Below are 21,443 nucleotides of genomic sequence, written 5' to 3' on the forward strand. Positions count from 1 at the left end.
GGAATGAACTGACTTGGGTTTTTTTTTTTTTTTTGACTTGGGGTTTTTAAAGGGTCATGGCGGCTGCTGGGTTGAGAATGGCCTGGAAGAGGGTGAGGGAAGGAGACCAGCTGAGAGCCTAATGCCACCATCCATTCAGGAGACAGGTGTTGCTTGCATACACCTGCCCCTCCCCCCCTTCCAGTGGTGACTTTCCATGGAGTCTGCACGTTGCTCTCCCACCTACCTAGTTCCTACGCGCTGTAAGACTCAGCAAAGTTATTGCTCTCCAAGCTTCCCGGGACTAACATTGCATGCCGTATCTTGTTGTGAGATACTTTTAAAGCATTTGATGCTTTAGTGCCACCAAGCTATTCTGTAGTGCCCTAAGGCTGCACGTAAGAGTGGAAAGAAGAACCAGACCAGAAGTTGGGAGACGCACCCTGGCCCCCCGTTTTGCTGCTAGCCAGCTCAGGCAAATCGTCTCCCGTCCCCTTGCCTTTCCACACCTGCTGTTCTGGGCGGAGTTGGGTCCCCCTGCACAATTCATATATTGAAGTCCTAACCCGCAGTATCTCAGGACGTGACCTTATTTGGAGATAGTCTTTACAGAAGTAATTAAGTCCGAATGAGGTCATTAGAGTGGGCCCTGATTGAATCTGACTGCTGTCCTAATAAGAGGAAATTTAGACACAAACGCATGTGAAAAGGGAAGACCAGGTGAAGACACAGGGAGAAGACAGCCATCTAGAAGCAAAGGAGCAAGGCCTTAAAGAAAGCAACCCTGCCAGCGCCTTGATCTCTGATGTCTAGGCTCTGGAACTTTGAGGAAATAGATGGCTGTGGTTTAAGTCTGTGGTATTTTGTTCTGGCGGTCCCAGGAAATGAATACACCTGCCAAATGTGGACTTAGGACCCCATGGCTCCTATACCCCTTGCAAGTAAAACATATATGTCACGATTCTAACTAGTCCACCTTATTTGTATGTGAGCCTTCCCCCTACTCCGGCCCCCAAAGTGTTGCCACCATTGAAAGTCAATGATCTTCTAAATCCCAGTTGGGTGCATATTAGCTCTTAATACATTCCTACTGCATGCCAGAAGGAGCAACAATGCAGAAGGATTAGGGACCACCCAGCGTTCTGGGAAACAGTGCACGTTCCTTCAACAAATATTCATTGAGCACCTACTATGTGCTGGGCCCTGTTCAAGGTGCTGGGGTCACAGCAGTGAACAGGAATGCCTTCTGTGCCTTCATGGAGGTGACATTCTAGTATGGGGGGAGGGGGGCAACCCACCGTAAACACGTACACAAGGAAAGTATGTAGTAATACTAGTCAGCCCACCTGCTTATTGAACAGCTACTTTGTGCTAGGAACTGCCCCAGAGGTGAACAAGGCCATCCTCCTGGGATTCAGCTGTAGCCCAAATCAGCCACTTTATTAGCTTTCTAGGGCTACCATAACAAAGTACTACAGACTCGGAGACTTAAAACAACAGAGATCCATACTTACAGTCTGGAAGCCAGAAGTCAAATCAAGGTATAGGTAAGGCCATGCTCTTTCTGAAGGCCCTTGGGGAGAGGGGTGGGCATACTTCCTTCCTTCTCATTTCCAGTTGCTGGAATGCTTGGTATTTCTTGACTTATAGATGCATTCTTACAGTTTTTGCCTCCTCGTCACATGGCTTTCTTCCTGTGTGTCTCTGGTCCAAATTTCCTCTTCTTAGAAGATCAGTCATCGAGTTAGAAGCCACCCTAATCCAGTATGATCTCATTTTACCTGATTACATCTGCCAAGACCCTATTTCCAAATAAGGCCGCATTCACAAGTACTAGGGGTTTGAACACATCTTTGTTGAGGAACACAAGTCAACCCACAGCAGCCACCATCTTGCTTTGCCCACTCAGAGTAAGCAAGACTGGGGCAGAGTTTAAAGGTCAGGAATATACCCTCCGCTCCATTCTTGGAATCCAATTAATTCTGTTAATCACTATTTTTTAACTAAGCTAGAAGAAAATGATCCCCGCGAAATCAAAATGTGGGGGTCTTGAGATAACATCCATTTTTTAAATTGGATCTCTTCCTTGTTCAGTATTTCATTATAGTTTTCAAAGATGCAAAAAAGTCAGAAGTGGGAGTGGCCGGTTAGCTCACTTGGGTAGAGCATGGTGCTCTTAACAACAAGGTTGCCGGTTCAATCCCCGCATGGGCCACTGTGAGGTGCGCCCTCCACAACTAGATTGAAACAACTACTTGACTTGAAGCTGATGGGTCCTGGAAAAACACACTTAAAAAAAATAAAAGTTAAAAAAAAAAGTCAGAAGTGTATGACAAACACACATGTACCCATCATCTAGATTCGACTTAGCGTGTTCACCAACTGCGCCATCTGTTTTGGATTATTTCTCTCTTTAACTCATCCCTCTGTTGATCAAACGTTTCCTTTAAACCCATATTGCTCCGGATTGATCATGAGCCACCTGAGAAGACCTGGGATTGGAACTCGGGACCCAGGGTGGTGCGTGAAGGCTGGTTGTCACCAGGGTCTGTTCACACACAGATGGAAAGTCCTCATGACTCCCAACAAAAGCAAACAAAAGCAGAACACACAGCTGGTTAAACCCTCACAGGGACTCCTGAGGGTGACAGAGGGGCTGGAGGCCAGCCCCTCTTCAGAAGGCCTCACACAGGAATGACATGGCACAACTCACTCAACTCACAGAACCTGCAAGGACCACCCCTGACCTCTGGTTTAAACCTGAAAAAGGAAAGAGGAAACGGGATTTAAAAGGCAGGTTTTTGGGGCAGCCTGATGGCTCAGTTGGTTAGAGCGCGAGCTCTGAACAACAGGGTTGCTGGTTCGATCCCCACATGGGCCACTGAGCTGCGCCCTCCACAACTAGATTGAAGACAACGAGCTGCTGCTGAGCTTCCGGAGGGGCGGCCGGATGGCTCAGTTGGTTAGAGCACGAGCTCTTAACAACAACGTTGGCGGTTCAATTCCCACATGCGATGGTGGGCTGCGCCCCCTGCAACTAAAGATTGAAAATGGCGACTGGACTTGGAGCTGAGCTGCGCCCTCCACAACTAGATTGAAGGACAATGACTTGGAGCTGATGGGCCCTGGAGAAACACACTGTTACCCAATATAATTTATTAAAAAAAAAAAAAAAAGAGCCGGTTTTCTTCTCCGTCTTGAAAACTTCAACCCCATTCCTCCTATACACATAGCTACACATTCCTGCATACACCCCAATAGAAACCCTTACATATATGCCCTGTACACACACACTCACACAGTAGGGGCGCCTGTCTTCTTGGATCATCTTAGAGAAAGCCGTCTCGTTGGCATTTTTCAGTTGAGCTCAACTGTCATTTCACCATTTGGGAAAAGTCACATTTTCAAAATTGCTTTTACTCAATAGATTGGAAGCCCTGGGAATTGGCTAAATCACAGCCCCCACACGGTTTCACCATGGTTTTATTTATTAACACCCTCCCTTTCTTGCGAATGAGAAATTGTGAAATCCTTTTTAAGCTAAAGGCTCTTACACCTACTAAGCCGGTTTTTCAAAAGCAGAAACCACTGACCCACTCACCGGTTTCCTTTGATAGTTAGAGGTCAAAGATTAAGAAAATATATTAACTCCGGCTGTCAAGCTTGCAAGGCATTTACAATTCTCCCAGCCTAGTGAGATCTGGCACCATCGTTACCACTTTATAGACGAGGAAACCAACATTTAACCAAATGATTACCAGGCTTGCTGAAAAGCTGCCTGATTAGTCAGTTACAAAACACAGAACACAGCACCCTGGGAACGAGGAAATGAATGGTCAAGGAGTTGTGATATAGAAACACAATTTTATTCCTTGCTCTATTGGAAGGACTGATTTAATCCATTTTAATGAGAAGTTCCCTCTCCTCCAGGAACAGAATGCAAATCCTTGACCATCCTTTCCTTCCAAGAGGGGAGCTAGTTTTTTCTGCTGCTAAGAAGCACCATTTATTGAGCGCTTCCAAAGTCAGATGTGGTTCTAAGAGAGCATGCAATTTGGGGGTTCTTACCTAGGGTGCATCCCAAGGGTATATGTAGAGAATTTGGGGGTTCTTGAACTTAGATGGGGGGAAAAATTACATCTTTATTTTCACTAACTTCTAACTAAGCACGTTTAGCATTTGCTTCTGTTATAAAGGCAAGCAACAAGCCACAGCATTATTGTGACTCTGTCCCCAATAGAAATCCCAGGTATTTTCGTATAACATGACAATTGTTACAGAGATCGCCAGAGATCCTTTTATGTGCATTACTACTTTTGAATTAAGGGAGTGAATTGACCTGCTGCCATCTAATTCCTAACAAAGCAGTACTTATGTTACTACATCATACATTTCCTTAATATTTTGGTGACTGAATTTTGATATAACTTTTTTCTGTGTGTCTCCTTTTTTATTATTTTCACTTGTGGTAAAATACACATAACATACAATTTACCATCTGAACCATCTTTAAAAGTTCAGTTTCGTGGCACTAAGTACATTCACATTGTTGTGCAACCACCACCACCACCCATCTCCAGAACTCTCTCCATCTTGCAAAACTGAAACTCTGTCCCCATTAAACAGAAACTCCCTTTTGTCCCCTCCCCAGCCCCTGGCATCCACCATTCTGCTTTCTGTCTCTATGAATTTGACTCCTCTAGGGACCTCGTTTAAGTGGAGTCATACAGTATTTGTCTTCTTGTGTCTGGTTTATTTCGTTATGTTCTCACAGTTCATCCATGTTGTAGCCTGTGTCAGCATGTCCTTTTTTAAGGCTGAATAATATTCCATTGTATGTATATGCCACATTTTGTTCATTTATTCATCCATCGATGGATACTTGGATTGGATATAATTAGTTTTCTTTGTAATCCCATGTATTTTATTATATGTTATTTTGAGAAGGGGTCCGTGGGCTTCCCCAACCATCAGAGGGATCCAGGTGTAATACACAAAAGGTGGACAAGCCCTGTGAGAAAGATGGTAGGAAATGGGCTCAAAGAAATTAAGACAGTTGCTCAAGGTCACCCAGCTGGGATTCAAGGCCAGCTCAATCAGACTCCAGAGCCCACCTGGACACAATGGCTTTCCTTTCCCAGCGAATGACTGAGACTCTAGTTTCAATGGGCATTTGGGGTTTCCCAGTTGGGCCCTCCAGGGACATTGTGAAGGAAAGGAAGTTACCTCACGTCCCAGCACTGATGCGCAGGGTTTGGAGGAGGAAGGTCCAGACCTTTCTCCACCCCCGTTTCTCAGGCAGCACCCACTGTTTCTGGGTTTTCACTCTGCGTCTGTCAGACCCCCTAGTGAGGACCACAGGACAACTGTGAGACCTCAGGAAACCTCTGGACACCTTCTAATGTGTCTGAGCCCCCAGATCTGGTATTGTGGAGCGTGTGCACCCCATTATACCCCCAAGTCTGTGAGCACACAACTAGAATACCCTCATTCTCACCTGCCAGCTGGAAGAGAGCAATGATGCCCAAACCCCCTATGAAGTCGTGTTGACAAATAATCACATGCTTTACTCCTGATCTAAATGTTGGTCCTGTGGTTGCTCTAGTCTAGCAGAATTTCCCTCCGAAAAACCTACGTACTGAAATCATTTACACTGGTGTCATGGGAGACCCTCTGGAAAATGCTAGTCTCTGCCATCACCATAATGATTCTTTTTCCCTTTCTCATGAGCACTGACAGGGTTGGTAGCTAGTATTCATTGGCACCTTCTATATGCGAAACACTTTAATTCTCTACGTGGCAGGGGCTGGTACAGCCCCCATTTTACAGAGGAGGAAATAGAGGCCCAGAGCGGTTAGTAATTGGTAAGAAGGCACATGACTGATGAGTGGCTTGAACTTTGACCCCAAGTGGTCTGCATGAAGCACACATGCCAAGATGGGTGTGTCCCTTTGCTAGAGCACAAGCCTCAAGTGGCAACAAGGGAGGAAGGCATGTAAATGTCTGGCAATTTCTCTGTTAAAACTTATTTTTCCACCTTGTTTAGCAAATATACTATTCTGATTTCAAGGAACAAATTAACAGTGAAGAGCCCAGATTCCTGAAATAGTCAAATTTGCTAGGTATCAGAGAAATGGAAACTAAAACGAGATCATGAGAGCATTTTACACTCAGTCAGAACGGCAAAAAAGTTCAGGAAAGTGGAAATGAGACAGGTGGAGTGTGGGCAAACTGGGCATAGAGGCAGGATAGCAAGGATCTAAGCGCCCAGGTGCCACAACCAGTCTCGTGAGGAGCTCATACCCCATCCTGGCAGTTGTGAGCTGGTTCCCTTATCGGGAATGGAGATGATATTATCTCAGAATTGTTGTGAGAAAACCAATGGCTATCGACATCAAGTTCTGAGTAAGGGTTCCATGAATACAGCACCGGAGACTGTAAACTCCCAGAGGGCGGGGACTTTTCTCCGCTCCCTTGCTGAATCCCCAGTGTCTAGAAGAATGGAGCACTTAGTAAGCGAAGCACTCAGTTAATGTTTGCTGAATAGATGAATGCATTTACGAATGGTATGGGGAGAAGGGGATCTCTCAGCACGGTTTGATGGAATAGTGAACAATGGAAAAGTCTTGGAAATTGTGACAACACAGAAGGAAGGAAAATTACGTGTGTGTCCACTCCATGAGCCAGCTGTCTCACTTAGCTGGATCTCAGGGATGTCCTCCCTCTGGATCCCCGGATAATCCAGGGGACAAACCAGGGACATTCACTGGGGAGCAAGCAAGTCAAGGTGGGAGAGTCACACAGTAGAATACTCTGCAGCAGTTAGAATTAACCATCCAGAGCAAGACGTGGCAGACCTTTGTGTAAATGGCCAGATAGTATATATTTTAGGCCTTTTGGACCAGAGGGTCTCTGTTGCAACCTTAGGTGGCATGACAATGAATGGGCATAGCTGTTCCAACCAAACTATTTATGGATACTGAAATTTGAATTTCATATAATTATTATGTGTCACAAAATAGTGTTCTTCTTTGATTTTTTTCCCCCCAACTATTGAAAAACACCTCAGTTTACAGGCTGTACAAACATTGCTGTGGCCCCGATCTGAACCTCAGGCCGCAGTTTGCTGAGCCCCATTTATCTACACCATGGACAAATTCTAAAAACACAACAAACAGAGCCGGTGATCTTGGGCAGGATGAGGGTTAAAGAGAGATGACCATACATGCTCGTTTTCCAGGAACAAACTCGTTTACCCCAAGTTGTCCCAGTAATTCATAGCTTCTCTTTCTCTCTCAAAAGTTCTAGATCGGATGATGAATCGTAGGCACCCCCCCAGTCAAACCATCATTCTTTTTAATATAAATTAAAAATATACTCCAAACATCTACAGCAGGGGTCAGCAATTTTTTTTTATTTATTTTTTTTATTTTTGCTGTAAAGGGCCGGATAGTAAATATTTTAGGCCTTGTACCACATGACCTGCCGATACAACACGACAGCAGCCACAGACAACACGCGAATGAATAAGCGTGGCTGTGTAACACTCAAGCATTGATGGTCACTGAAATTTTCATTTCATATAAATTTCACGTATCACAAAATATTATTCTTTTGATTTTTTTTCAACTAGTTAAATATGTAAAAACCATTTTTTTAGCTGGGGGGTTATCTAAAATCTTTCAATGGGCCATATCTGGCCCGTGGGCTGCGGTTTGTCCATCCCTGGTCTGAAATAACACCTGGCACCATGGCACGTGCTGCGTAAACGCCTATTTTTGCTATGTACACTCACAGAACGACTGCGCATGTTTTGCAAGGGCACACACGGATTAAAGGACAGAGAAACACCTGAGTGAGGGTCTAGGAGGGGGTTGGCAGGGAAGAGGGATTGGGAATAAGTGGGAGAAATAGTGAAATAAGAGAGACTGCCCAGATGGAGGAGGAAGATGAATCATCAACCGAGGAGGAAAATAAACTCAACTCCGCTCCTGAGGCCCAAAAAGAAAAGAAGAAAAAAAAAAAGTGAGGGCTCTGGAGCCAGAGAGCCTAGATCTGAAATCCGGAAGCTGCTCTTACTGTCTGGTATTCTCGGGCAAGTTCAGCCTCTCAATGGTTTTGTCAAAGGGAACTAAATCCTGGATAGTTCCCACTTCATAGGGCTGTTATGCGGATTCAATGAATCCATCCGTGCAAAGTGCTTGGAACAGTGTCCAGCACTTAGTAAGTGGTTACTAAATGTTTATATATTGTGGTTGTTTTCTATAAAGTCTAGAGAGAAACTTGTTCGCCAGGGTTCCAAATAAGGTGCCTGATTAGAAGTGATTCAGAGGACAAGCTGTGGACCACGAACCCCCAGCTTTGCCACGTATAGCTGTGTGACCTTGGCCAAGTTACATGGCCTCTGTGCCTCAGTTTCCTCAGCTGGGAAATGCTAATGATAGTAGTACTTGCCTCATAGGGCTGAGGTAAGAATTAAATTACTCAAAACAAAGCTTAGCATATAAGTTCTCGTTTAAATTAGTATGTTATTATTACTCTGGACCCGATTTCTGCCCCAAAGGAGGCAATAAAAGGAGTCCAAACAATGATTCCCTGTGAAATACTCCAAATGGGCTGTGGACTTTGAGCAGAGATTCTGTTGAGGAAACCTCTAACATAAAAGACAAGAGCAAAACAAACAAACATAAAATAATCATTTTGATGATACAGACGTAATGTTGGGGGCAAGAAAATATCAAGGAAACTATCATTAATATCCTCAGAGAGTTAAATAAAAATACAACCTCCGTGAAAAAAGAACAGTTGCTATAATCAAGGAGAAATCAGAGAATAAGAAAGATCTTTTGGAAAATAAAAACCTAGATGCTACAATTAAACATCCAATAGGACTGAAGATAAAGCTGGAGAAATTTCACAGAAAGTACAACAAAAAACAGAAGAAAAAAGATTTTTTAAAATGGTAGGTCATTGCAGAAGATTCAATAGCTAACTCATAGGAATTCCAGAAAGAGGGAACCAAGACAGCAGTGGGGAAGAAATTGTCAAAGTAGTAAGTAAAAAGTAAAACTTTCCAGAATTGAAGGACAAGAATATCCAGAATGAAAAGATCACCAGATGCCCAGAACAATAACAAAGAAAGATCTCCTGGAAGATGAAATCATCATCTTGAATTTCAGAATACGAGTGATAAGATTATGAAAGATGTCAGAGAGAAAATGCAGATTACATGAAAGACCAAGAATACAATAGACTTCTCAGAAACAACAAAGAGAAGCTAGAGAGCAGTGCAAAAATATCTTCAAAGTGCTGGGAGTAAAATGACTTACAACCTAAAATTCTATATACAACCAGACTATCAGTGAAGTGTGAGAGTGGAATAAAGCCATGTGCAGACATGTAAGGACGTCCCAGATAACAGCTGTTACAAATCCCAGAAAACAACCTGGGAAGGGAGTTCTGAAGGCTCTAAGAAATTAAAAAATGGAAACGATAATTATCTGACAGATTTGAATTTAAGCAAAACCTTGGGAGATTTATACAGCTTTTGGCGAGTGTAGGGAGATTTAGATATTCAAAGAGAACAAAAGACATGAAAAAAACAGGCAACTATTAACTCCAGGAAAAACAAAAAGTTGCAAGAGAAAGTATACTTATTGGTTCAGTATTGAATAAAACTCATGTAGTCACAATGCTAAAAACACTGAATGTGTGTATTTAACCAAAAATTGTGATGTAAGTACATTAAGAGAATGGAAGTCATAATGGAATGTGTGAGAACTAAAAAACCTTACTGATCATAATAAGAAATCAACAGATAATCTCTAAAATGGATAAATCAAAATATTGCAGAATAGATTTATTATTTTAAAATATGTAGGCAAGGGGCGGCCAGTTAGCTCAGTTGGTTAGAGCACGGTGCTCTTAACAACAAGGTCACCGGTTCGATCCCCACACAGGCCACTGTGAGCTGTGCCCTCCACAGCTGGATTGAAACAACTACTTGACTTGGAGCTGATGGGTCCTGGAAAACCACACTTAAATAAATAAAAGTTAAAAAGAAAAGAATTAACATGTTAACAATAATAATAATAATAATAAAATATGTAGGCAAATCCATAAGAAACAACTAAAAGAATGGTTACCTCTGAAACGGAGAGGAAGGAATTGGGGAGAACACAGGACTACAGTTTTTTGTCACTGGTGTTTTTGTACTAATTGGATTTTTACAAAAATAATTGTTAAAACCTAAGACCTAGGGCAAATAGGGGAGGCATATCTTAATTTTGGCAGATTCTAAGACTTTTAAATTAAAAGGAAAGTAAATCATGATGAAATAGAAACAGCTTGCCTTGGTATTATATTATTTTACCGTTCAAAAATGCTTGTGACAATAATTTAGCAATGAGTATACCTAAAGCCCAGATGCCTTTTCTGACTAAAAGGAACCAGAGTTCTGTAGAGGAATGGCTGATTCCAGATGAGCCGGGAACATCTCGTTCCAGAAGGCAAGAACATGCTCCAAGACTAATGGGGACATGTCAAAAGGACCCAACGCCACTTTAAAGGGTTTCCCAGGCCATAATTAGGACAATTTGATCATTAAAAACACTAATGACACCTAGTGACTGGGTTGCAAACTGGGGCCCAGACACTCTGGCTCTCTGTCCAGTACTTTCTCTTTCCTCATCCTTATGCTGGAAGCCAGCCTCCCAGAAAGCTGTTGGGGAACCCTGAGTCCCTCAGCATCTGCCCAGCACTGGCACCCACGCACTGCATGCATCCTAGGACTGTTCTCCAATTGTTCTCTGTTTCCTCTCCCAGCTGCATTACAGACTACTCCATACAAGCTGTAGCTGGCTTTCATTTTCCTTGTGTCTTTACATTACAGTTTTAGCACAGCACTGGATAAGGCGTAAGAGCTCAGCAAATACTTTCTGATCCATTATCTTCAGAAAGCATTTAATAAACGCTCAGAAGAGAGGAGATGGGTGAGAACAGACCCTTTTTGGCCCTCTAACAACCTTTGGGCTTAATGTGTAAGGGATATGAACAAACAAACAAACAAACTAAGAGAACTTACAAAACACATTTCAAACAAGTAGTATTTTGACAGTCAGCTGCACAGCTGAAACCCAGAGAGGTACACTCAGCTAAGAGGAGAGGGAGGATTCTTGTCCGATTCTTGGCCTTTATCGATTCTCTTCCCGAAGGAGTAATTTACCATCTGCAGGATTGTGTTTGCTGATCTTCCCAAATGCCCTGAAAACTTCTGGGGGAAGGGACAGCCTTTGTTGTTGTTGTTGTTGTTTTTTAATTTCTCTACACCAGTGGAAAATAAGGGGGTTTTTTTGTTTGTTTGTTTTAATTTTATTGGGGAAGGGGAACAGGACTTTATTGGGTTGGGGATCAGTGTGTACTTCCAGGACTTTTTTCCAAGTCAAGTTGTTGTCCTTTCAGTCTTCATTGTAGACGGCACAGCTTAGCTCCAGGTCCAGTTGCCATTGCTAGTTGCAGGGGGCGCAGCCCACCATCCCCTGCGGGAGTCGAACCCTGCGGGAGCACATCCTTGTGGTTGAGAGGATGTGCTTCAACCAACTGAGCCATCTGGGAGCTCAGCGGCAGCTCAGCTCAAGGTGCCGTGTTCAATCTTAGTTGCAGGGGGCAGAGCCCACCATCCCTTGGGGGACTCGAGGAGTTGAACTGGCAACCTTGTGGTTGAGAGCCCACTGGCCCATGTGGGAATCGAACCGGCAGCCTTCGGAGTTAGGAGCACGGAGCTCCAACCGCCTGGGCCACCGGGCCGGCCCCAGACTTTGTTTGTTTTGTCCCTGCATGGCCTTTCTCCAGTTTCCGCATACCCAGCTCTGCCCACTTATAGGAGGCATTCAGGACCCCCTGGGATGTCTACACTAAATGCCTCAGTCTGGATCTTGTCACAGAGAGAGTGGCCCAGGTGGTGGATGGAGCAGAGCTTCAAGGTCAAACAAACCTGGGCCAGCAATTTATGGGCTGGGTGACATTCTTGGGCAAGTGTGTGACCTCAGGCAACCCACATGGCCTCCAAGCCTCAATTTCTTCTTATGCAAAATGGGGGTAATAAAACACTTCTCCCCAAAATGACTGGGTGGATTGCGGATGACACAGACCTCCCTGCTTCATCCAGTGTTTTGAAATGTGAGTGACCATCCAGGACTCTGTCTAGCCTCATCTGCAGGGAGATGAGGGCTATCCCTGGGGGCAGGTAAAGGTCACCCATTCTGTCTGCCTCCACTCCCTCTCCAAATGGGTTGAGGCATAATCTGGTTAACACGAACAGCCAGCATCAATGGTGGACTTTCAGGACTTAATACAGATTCCCTAGGAGGTTGTAAGATGCAGGAGGTACCCACTACAGAACCACTGCCTGGTTCAAATCCCAGCTCCACCATTTGCTAGCCCTGTGACTTAGGCAGGGTTACATAATCTCTGTGCCTCTGTTTCCTCATCTGTAAAACAGGAATAATAACAATGGCACCTACCTTATAGGGTTAGTGTGAGGATTAAATGAGTTAATGCGTAAATATAGAGCACTTTGGTATTACTGCGCTTCATTGAAGCTGATACACCCATACCCTACAAAATTAAAATTACCAGTTAAACTAGGACACATCAATGGAACTAGAACTGAAATCACATACTGATTTCAGAAATCTGAAACAAGCGGTGTGTCTTTTATACTTTTATATGTGTGTGTGTGTGTGTGTGTGTATACTTTTATTTATTTCAAGTGTATTTTCCAGGACCCATCAGCTCCAAGTCAAGTAGTTGTCTCAATCTAGCTGTGGAGGGCGCAGCTCACAGCGCCCATGTGGGGATCTAACCCGCAACCTTGTTAAGAGCATTGCGGTCTAACCAACTGAGCTAACCTGAGCTAACCCGGTGGCCGAAGAGGTGTGTCTTAACATAGAGGAAGTACACTACTACCGTATTATTAGAGACCTGGAGCTGGAATATATTAGCATTAGGGTCAGGGTTCAAATCCCAGGTCCGCCACTCACTACCTGGGTGACCTTATGCAAGATACTTAACCTCTCTGTGCCTCAGTTTCCTCCTCATCTGTACGTGAGGATAGTGTCAATAACGTCTACCACACAAGGCTGTTAGGGCAAATAAATATGAACGCCGTCCTTAGAAGGAATCTGCCACATAGTAGCAGGCGCTCTCATTGCTATTATTTAAAACAAAGTTATTCTTTCCAGGTGTGGAGGAGGGCTAGGGGAGGGAGGAGAGGACGCAACCAGCCGGCTTTCGAGATAAAGGCTCCCGTTCTCCGCTTAGCGCCCAGGCTGCGCGAAGGTCCGGGGAGCCTGGGACCCCCTGCGTCCCGCCCCCTCGCAGCCCCGCCTGCCCCCACCCTGCCTGCCCAGCTCCGGCCCCTGCGCTAGTCTCGCGCAAAAGTGCGCGAGCTCCGGCGGAGACACAGGGCCGGTTGGTTGGGTGAAACCATCTGTTACGCAACGTGGGGAGAGTCAAAAGCTCACGCATCCACGTTGCCTCAAGTTTAGCTTTTCAGGCCCAGGTGCTGGTCTTATTTTAACCTTCAACTCAACTCCATATGTTCAGTCTCCCAGGAGGGAGTCCTACGTCTCTGGCGAGAGGGCTGTGGTGTCCCCGTGCGACGCGCTTCCCCTCTTGACGGGGATCCGGTGGGAGAGGACGACGGCCGGCGAGGGGAGGAGGCGGCCCTAGCGCCATTTTGTGGGAACGAAACGGTATCTGGGCTGTTCCTGGATCCCTGGCTGCTTGAGTTTCCCTGTCGCGCTTCCTAGCAGCGGCCTAGCGGGTGAGTCGCGGACGCTTCTCACTGAGGACGCCCTGTGTGCTTTGGCTTCCGCACGGGGCGGCCTAGGACGTGCGCAGCGGCTTCGGCCCCCCCCCAGGAAGGGGCTGTGGGGCCGGGCCTGCTTCGTCCCGCCCTCGCGGGCCCTGGCGGGAGCGTCGTTAGGGCAGGCGCCGGGTGGCACACTGCGCCCGCGGGGCCGCACGTCCTGAGGCAGAAGTTCGGCCTGGCTTCGGGCCCGGCCAGTGCTCTGTGCCTCCGGGGCTTGGCACTCGGGGGCGACGGTGCCCGCTGAGGCCTTGTGCCCCCGCAGCCCCACCCCGGGCAGCGCTTTCAAACTCCTCCCTTGGCCGTCACGCACTGGCTTCTGGGAGATGGTGGCCCGCGGCTAGCAGGACCTGTCGCCGCTGTCCTTGAGGCTCAAGTTTGGAGAGCCCCCCGGAAGTGTCCAAATGAGAAACGGGGAGGAACTTTTTTCATGTGCTGTGCCCCTGGCTCGCGACTCCTCGTCAGTCCTCAGGACCCAGCCTCTGCGTCCCTTTCTTAGGGAAATCTACTTTGACACGCACACACACACACACGCACACGCACACACGCTCAACCAGCGGAGGTTGTCCCCGGCCCTCAAGATTCTGTACTTCCTTGGAGGACACGTGTCACGAGTGTAATAAGATAACGCTGTCTTCCTCTTGCTCACCTCCGCCCCTGCCCCCGCTTCCCGCTGTAACCAGCGTGCCACCCGGGACTGACTGGTTTCGCAGTTAGAGCTGCCGCACCACATGCATAACAGGCATTCAGCAAATGTTGATTGAATGAATGAACGAGCGAGGCATCCCATTTTAATAGGATTCACTACCTTTGCGTCCTCGTTTTTTGCAGGAATAGCCAACACATAGGAATCCAAACAGCAAGAATTTTTCTGGAAGTCACAGGACAGTGGCATGGTAGTGGTGGTAATCAGCTGCTTGTAAGGAAACAATGCCTTTGACACAAGTGTGGTCATTCATCTCTCTTTTCTATTTAAGAAAAATAAAAGATGTCTGAGTATATTCGGGTAACCGAAGATGAGAATGACGAGCCCATTGAAATACCATCGGAAGACGATGGCACGGTGCTGCTGTCCACAGTTACAGCCCAGTTTCCCGGGGCCTGTGGGCTGCGCTACAGAAACCCAGTGTCGCAGTGTATGAGAGGTGTCCGGCTGGTAGAAGGAATTCTGCACGCCCCAGACGCTGGCTGGGGAAATCTAGTATATGTTGTCAACTACCCCAAAGGTTTGTTGCCACTTGGTTTTGCAGTAACGCTTTAGTCGGGTTTGTGTCTCTAAGTCATAGATGGTGGCCTGTTTTCGTGGTGTAAAGTCTCCTATACCCCAAGTATTTCTTTAAATGTTACTGTTAGACTAGTTTGGAACACCAGTAGTTTATAAATGAGTGAAAACAAAATTACAGAGCATTTTTTAAAATAGAAAACTATGTATTTATTTAAATAACCAAACAAATGTCACCATGTTATTTAGATAATAATGTATCGATGTAGATTCATCAGTTGTAACAAATGTGTCAAGTCACCATGGTGGGAGATGGTGATAATGGGGAAGCTGTGCCTGCCCGGTTTGGAGGCAGAAGGTGTACAGGAAGTCTCTACCTTTCTCTCGATTTTGCTGTGAACCTAAAACTGCTCTAAAACATAGTGTGTTTTTAAAAACGTCATTTAGCAACTCTCTTCCCTTCCAAATGTTGGTTTTTAAACCAACATAAATAAAGAAGACCCGAGGTTTTCTTTTTTTATTGCAAAGCGTGAGTTATATTGTTGAAAGTTTAGAAGGAAAAATAAAATTGAGGTCACCCTTAAATCCACAGCTAGAGATAAAAGTTGATTTTTTTTGGCACATAGTTTTTAAGTTACAGGCATTAAAATAATTAAGCGAATACATTTAATAGACAAAAACATAGTAATCACACTGTTCTTTCCCTCCTTAATGTATTTTAAAGTCAAAGTGAAATATTTTTATTTTGATATACCTTTGGAGAGGAGAGAATATACAATTGCAATTTTGAGATATTAAAAAAAGAGATGGGAGTCCCTGGATTTGCACCAGAAAAGCACCTTCACCATTTACTCACTCCTTCATTCTGTCCTTTAGAGCTAACCACTCAGCCAAAAGTTTTCAGTGTCTTATTGTTCTTAAAATCTATTTGCTTCTCATTTCTAGATGTAGGAGGCAGTGTGTTTTAAGTAATGTTAAATGAAGAGTTCTAAAAAGTTTCTGCTCATTTTGTTTAGATAACAAAAGAAAAATGGATGAGACAGATGCTTCATCAGCAGTGAAAGTGAAAAGAGCAGTCCAGAAAACATCTGATTTAATAGTGTTGGGTCTCCCATGGAAAACAACTGAACAGGATCTAAAAGAATATTTTAGTACCTTTGGAGAAGTTCTTATGGTTCAGGTACACTTTAATTTTATTTAAGTTTTTTCTTTTCCAGTGAATGAGCGCCCAGAATTCCTGTTCTAGTGACACTGCCCTTCATGTTCAGCAGACAATATAATATTTGTGATATGTATACGTAGAGGATGCTGAAAGAAATTTGGCTTACACTGTTTCCCTTTATGTATGTACCATATATTTTTGCCTTTGATATTGTAAAATCCTGTTGCATAAAGACTTAAGGAAAGGAGGTGACATTAGCTTTTTTTCTTTATAACTTACGTTGATGGGAGATTTAAAAACGTTTTCTGCTTTTCCATGTAAGATTTGTAAACACTAGACCTAGTTTATCTTTGTATTCTAAAACATTTTGTTGAAATTCTATTGTGTAGATGAGTTTGACTCGACTGTAACAAGATCTGAATTCAACATTCACCCTCCTGTTGCTTAAACCTCAAGAATAACTTGGTTTAAGTTTTAATTAAGCACTGCATCCAGTTGAATCCATTCACGTTGTCAAACAATTCTCATTTGTTGTGTTTGTGTGTGTGTAGTTTTAGTAAATTTAGATGATTTTTTTTATAGGTCAAGAAAGACATTAAAACTGGTCATTCAAAAGGATTTGGCTTTGTTCGATTTACGGAATATGAAACCCAGGTGAAAGTAATGTCACAGCGACATATGATAGATGGACGGTGGTGTGACTGTAAACTTCCTAATTCTAAGGTACTTCGCTCTTTTGTCTTCTGCTTTGGGCACTTTCGCCAACAAACTTCCTTAGAAGACGCTGTAAAATAAAACGTTAAATACATTTGGAAAAGGTAGTGGCACGGTGTGTTCTTGAAATCTTTTGCCTTAGGACCTTAATGCATGCTGAATGTTTTATGATTGTTTGAAATACTTAGTTTATTACTCCTCTAAACAAAAACTTTGTTCATTTTATTCTTTGGTAATTTCTAGCAAGTTAACAATTTCTTACCTAGTTATATGTTAAAACATAAAGATAATTGTGCATTAGTCTCGTTCCAAAGGCCTAACTCGTGCCAAGCAAGCAAGACTTGCTTATTTGGAACATTATCCCTGTTGCCAGGACATTCCTCAGTCATTTCTAGCCTGCTTTTTAATGACTCACCGAATATGAAAGGCAGGTAGGTTTTGTTACATCCTTGACCATGATGCCCTTGTTGTTGCTCATAAAATATTTGTGGTGTGTTTCCTTTCTTGAATTTGAGCAGCAAAGCCCAGATGAGCCTTTGAGAAGCAGAAAGGTGTTTGTTGGGCGCTGCACAGAGGACATGACAGCTGACGAGCTGCGGCAGTTCTTCTGCCAGTACGGAGAGGTGGTGGACGTCTTCATTCCCAAACCGTTCAGGGCTTTTGCCTTTGTTACCTTTGCCGATGACCAGGTATTTTTCTCTTTGATAATTTTGTCCCAGCTAATTAGGTAATTTCTCTTGAACTTTTCCGGTCCAGCTAATTGGCACCCTTAGCTAAGCTTTCTGAATTTATAAGCTGTAGGGTGTGTATGTATGTATGTGTATATATATATATATATATATATATATGCCTAGATATTTGTGATAAATGTTTTAATATTTTCCAGTATGTGGTGTTTAACTGGGAATGTTTTGTATCTTCAGAAGGGGAACTGAAAAATCCCTGCTGCCTTATGAAAGCTAAAGGCTATTTTATGAGTTTAAATGAAATGAGTGTTCATAGTTTATTTCTTCTCTAGTTTAGGTATTAGCTTAAAATCTAAGTTTTGTTGCTGCTTTGATGTGTGAGTCAGTGGTTTAGGTGCCTTTATTTACATCCCTTATTTTCTTATAGGTTGCCCAGTCTCTTTGTGGCGAGGACTTGATCATTAAAGGAATCAGCGTACATATATCCAATGCTGAACCTAAGCACAATAGCAATAGACAGTTAGAAAGGAGTGGAAGATTTGGTGGTAATCCGGGTGGCTTTGGGAACCAGGGTGGGTTTGGTAACAGCAGGGGGGGTGGAGCTGGCTTGGGAAACAATCAAGGTAGTAACATGGGGGGAGGGATGAACTTCGGTGCTTTCAGCATTAACCCGGCGATGATGGCTGCAGCCCAGGCAGCGCTGCAGAGCAGCTGGGGCATGATGGGCATGCTGGCCAGCCAGCAGAGCCAGTCGGGCCCGTCAGGTAACAACCAAAGCCAAGGCAGCATGCAGAGGGAGCCGAATCAGGCCTTCGGTTCTGGAAGTAACTCGTACAGTGGTGCTAATTCAGGGGCAGCGATTGGGTGGGGCTCGGCATCAAACGCAGGCTCAGGCAGCGGTTTTAATGGCGGCTTTGGCTCAAGCATGGATTCTAAACCTTCCAGCTGGGGCATGTAGGCAGTGGGTGATGGCTGGTTGTACAGACTGGTGGGAATTCAAATTTTTCTAAACTCATGGTAAGTATATTGTAAAATACATATGTACTAAGAATTTTCAGAATTGGTTTGTTCAGTGTGAAGTATATTCAGCAGTATTTTTGACATTTTTCTTTAGAAAAAGGAAGAGCTAAAGGAATTTTATAAGTTTTGTTACATAAAGGGTTGAAATATTGAGTGTTTGAAAGTGAACTGCTGTTTGCCTGATTGGTAAACCAACACACTACAACCGATATCAAAAGGTTTCTCCTGTAATATTTTATCCCTGGACTTGTCAAGTGAATTCTTTGCATGTTCAAAATGGAAACCATTGATTAGAACTACATTCTTTTTTCCTTGTTTTAATTTGAACCCCACCATACGGATTTTCCCCTTAGGAACATCTCCTTTTTGGAGATCATGGTGTCCCAGTGTTCGTTCGGTTCTTTTGTTTTTTAACACTTGTCTCCCTTCATATGCGAAAGTACAATACGAAGCCTTCATTTAATCTCTGCAGTTCATCTCATTTCAAATGTTTATGGAAGAAGCACTTCATTGAAAGGGGTGCTGTAGATACTCTGCCGTAGGAATACTTCTGTCTACATGCTTTCTCATTCAAGAGTTCGTCATCACACTGCACAGGCTGCGTCTTTGACGGTGGGTGTCCCATTTTTATCCGCTACTCTTTATTTCATGGAGTCGTATCAACGCTATGAACGCAAGGCTGTGATATGGAACCAGAAGGCTGTTTGAACTTTTGAAACCTTGTGTGGGATTGATGGTGGTGCCGAGGCATGAAAGGCTAGTATGAGCGAGGAAAGGAGAGAGCGCGTGCAGAGACTTGGTGGTGCATAATGGATATTTTGTAACTTGGCGAGATGTGTCTCTCAATCCTGTGGCTTTGGTGAGAGAGTGTGCAGAGAGCAATGATAGCAAATAATGTACGAATGTTTCTTGCATTCAAAGGACATCCACATCTGTTGGAAGACTTTAAGTGAGTTTTGTTCTTAGAGAACCCACGTTAGTTGAATGTGTTAAGTGAAATGATACTTGTATTTCCCCTACCCCTTTGTCAACTGCTGTGAATGCTGTATGGTGTGTGTTCTCTTCTGTTACTGATCTGTAAGTGTGGTAATGTGAACTGAAGCTGATGGGTTGAGAACATGGACTGAGCTTGTGGTGTGCTTTGCAGGAGTACTTGGAAGCAGAGTTCACCAGTGAGCTGGGGGTGTCTCAAAGAAGGGTGGAAGTTCTAATGTCTGTTAGCTACCCTTAAGAATGCTGTTTGCTGCAGTTCTGTGTCCTGTGCTTGGATGCTTTTTATAAGAGTTGTCAATGTTGGAAATTCTTAAATAAAACTGATTTAAATAATATGTGTCTTTGTTTTGCAGCCCTGAATGCAAAGAATTCATAGCAGTTAATTCCCCTTTTTGACCCTTTTGAGATGGAACTTTCATAAAGTTTCTTGGCAATAGTTTATTTTGCTTCAAATAAACTTATTTGAAAAGTTGTCTCAAGTCAAATGGATTCATCACCTGTCATGCATTGACACCTGATACCCAGACTTAATTGCTATTTGTTCTTGCATTGTCCAAAGTGAAAAGTTTTTTTTTTTCTTTTTAAATCTAGTTTTTAATAAGTCTGGGTGACCGCACCTAAAATGGTAAGCAGTACCCTCCAGCTTTTTCTTAGTGCCTCTGTGCATTTGGGTGATGTTCTATTTACAGGGCCTGTATAAATCTCCATTGGGAAATCCTGCCTTCTAAAAATACTCTTATTTGGGGAGAGGGCAAAACTGTTAATTATATGCTTTGTAACAAAGCATATCAATTGAAAAGAAGGGAATATCAGCGCCTTTCTAGTTTGGGATTTGAAAAGTGGAATTAATTGCAATAGGGATAAAGTAGAAGAAACCACAAATTATCTTGTGCCTGAAATCCATTAAGAAGCTTCATAGCTTTAAGACCTAGCAGGGTGGGTTGTCTGTCTGTGGAAGCGTTAAGTGAAATGGGCTTTGTCTTCCAAAGGTGGGGGAAATAGTCATGTTGAATAAAGTCGTTTACAAAACTCAGACTCTCAACGATGCATTGTTAAGTATGTAAAAGCAATAATATATTGATTCTCTATTGTACTTTTTATGTAACTACTATGAGAGTTGAGCTCGTTTTTTCTAATGGAAGAATGTAACAATTTTTGTGTTGATAGTTTACCTAATGCCCTTATCTAATTAGATTATGATAAATAGGGTTTTTGCAAGTTAAGTGTTTTAAACTTTTATAAGTGAAGTCCTCCTTTAGACTTGTGATCGCCACATTGTTTCATTATTCAGTTTCCTCTGTAAAAGGATCTTGAGTTGTTTTATTTTTTTTTCTGCATCTAAATTGCATGATTTCCAAACCCTGTACCATCTGAATTTTGCATTTTAGCACTTGCACTGTTACTCAGCAGCAGTAACATGGTAACAGTTAAAATGGTATTCGGGGACCTCCAAAGACTAAACTGACAAGCCTTCAAGGAGCCCAGGGGTAAGTTAACTTGTCAATGGCATGGTTTTAATCCCTTATTTCCACTTGTGTAAATCTAGTTGCTGGTTTTAGAAGGCTCTCAATGTTGCATAGCCTTTTATTAACGTGTTTGTGGTACTACATAGCTATGGGTATTTAATTCTACCCTAAAATTTTTTTCAAGTTTAGCAGTAAACTATTTGGCAAAGATTTGTTTTTAAAGTCTATTTGGTCATCTAAATGCATTCATTCTAAAAAGTTTTTGAACCAGTTGAATAAAAATTTTTGTTGCCACCACAGTTTAGTGTCTGGAGTCTTACTGGAAAAACAC

General features: G+C 43.4%; 2 protein-coding genes across 5 annotated transcripts in view; one reads left to right on the top strand and one right to left on the bottom strand.

The window, feature by feature from the left end:
• Window positions 1-14,582, bottom strand: part of C9H1orf127 (chromosome 9 C1orf127 homolog) — a 36,481-nt gene extending 21,899 nt beyond the window's left edge. The window contains 2 exon segments of the mRNA XM_033113723.1: window positions 13,827-14,168; window positions 14,499-14,582. Of these exon segments, the coding sequence (XP_032969614.1) occupies window positions 13,827-14,168; window positions 14,499-14,582 (426 nt within the window).
• Window positions 13,495-21,411, top strand: TARDBP (TAR DNA binding protein). 4 transcript variants are annotated; one of them, XR_004423819.1, is made up of 8 exons: window positions 13,495-13,804; window positions 14,827-15,075; window positions 16,088-16,251; window positions 16,816-16,956; window positions 17,466-17,636; window positions 18,061-19,265; window positions 20,000-20,271; window positions 21,035-21,411. XR_004423819.1 is itself a non-coding variant. In XM_033113837.1 (6 exons), the coding sequence occupies exons 2-6, from the start codon at window positions 14,838-14,840 to the stop codon at window positions 18,589-18,591; spliced, it is 1,245 nt and encodes a 414-aa protein (XP_032969728.1). In that variant the 5' UTR covers window positions 13,495-13,804; window positions 14,827-14,837; the 3' UTR covers window positions 18,592-19,993. The 4 variants fall into 4 exon arrangements, 1 of the variants encoding a protein (XP_032969728.1); XR_004423820.1 differs by lacking the exon at window positions 20,000-20,271; XR_004423818.1 differs by lacking the exon at window positions 21,035-21,411 and having other exon boundaries at window positions 20,000-20,679.
• The last annotated feature ends 32 nt before the right edge of the window (window positions 21,412-21,443 follow it).

Source organism: Rhinolophus ferrumequinum, chromosome 9 (genome assembly GCF_004115265.2).
Source record: "Rhinolophus ferrumequinum isolate MPI-CBG mRhiFer1 chromosome 9, mRhiFer1_v1.p, whole genome shotgun sequence".
Taxonomy (NCBI): domain Eukaryota; kingdom Metazoa; phylum Chordata; class Mammalia; order Chiroptera; family Rhinolophidae; genus Rhinolophus; species Rhinolophus ferrumequinum.

Bases quoted from the DNA above. Each gene is read 5' to 3' on its own strand.
- TARDBP (XM_033113837.1), top strand. From the start codon at position 14,838: ATGTCTGAGTATATTCGGGTAACCGAAGATGAGAATGACGAGCCCATT. The intron at 16,252-16,815 runs GTACACTTTAAT...TTTTTTTTATAG, and splicing joins GAGAAGTTCTTATGGTTCAG to GTCAAGAAAGACATTAAAAC. The intron at 16,957-17,465 runs GTACTTCGCTCT...GAATTTGAGCAG, and splicing joins GTAAACTTCCTAATTCTAAG to CAAAGCCCAGATGAGCCTTT.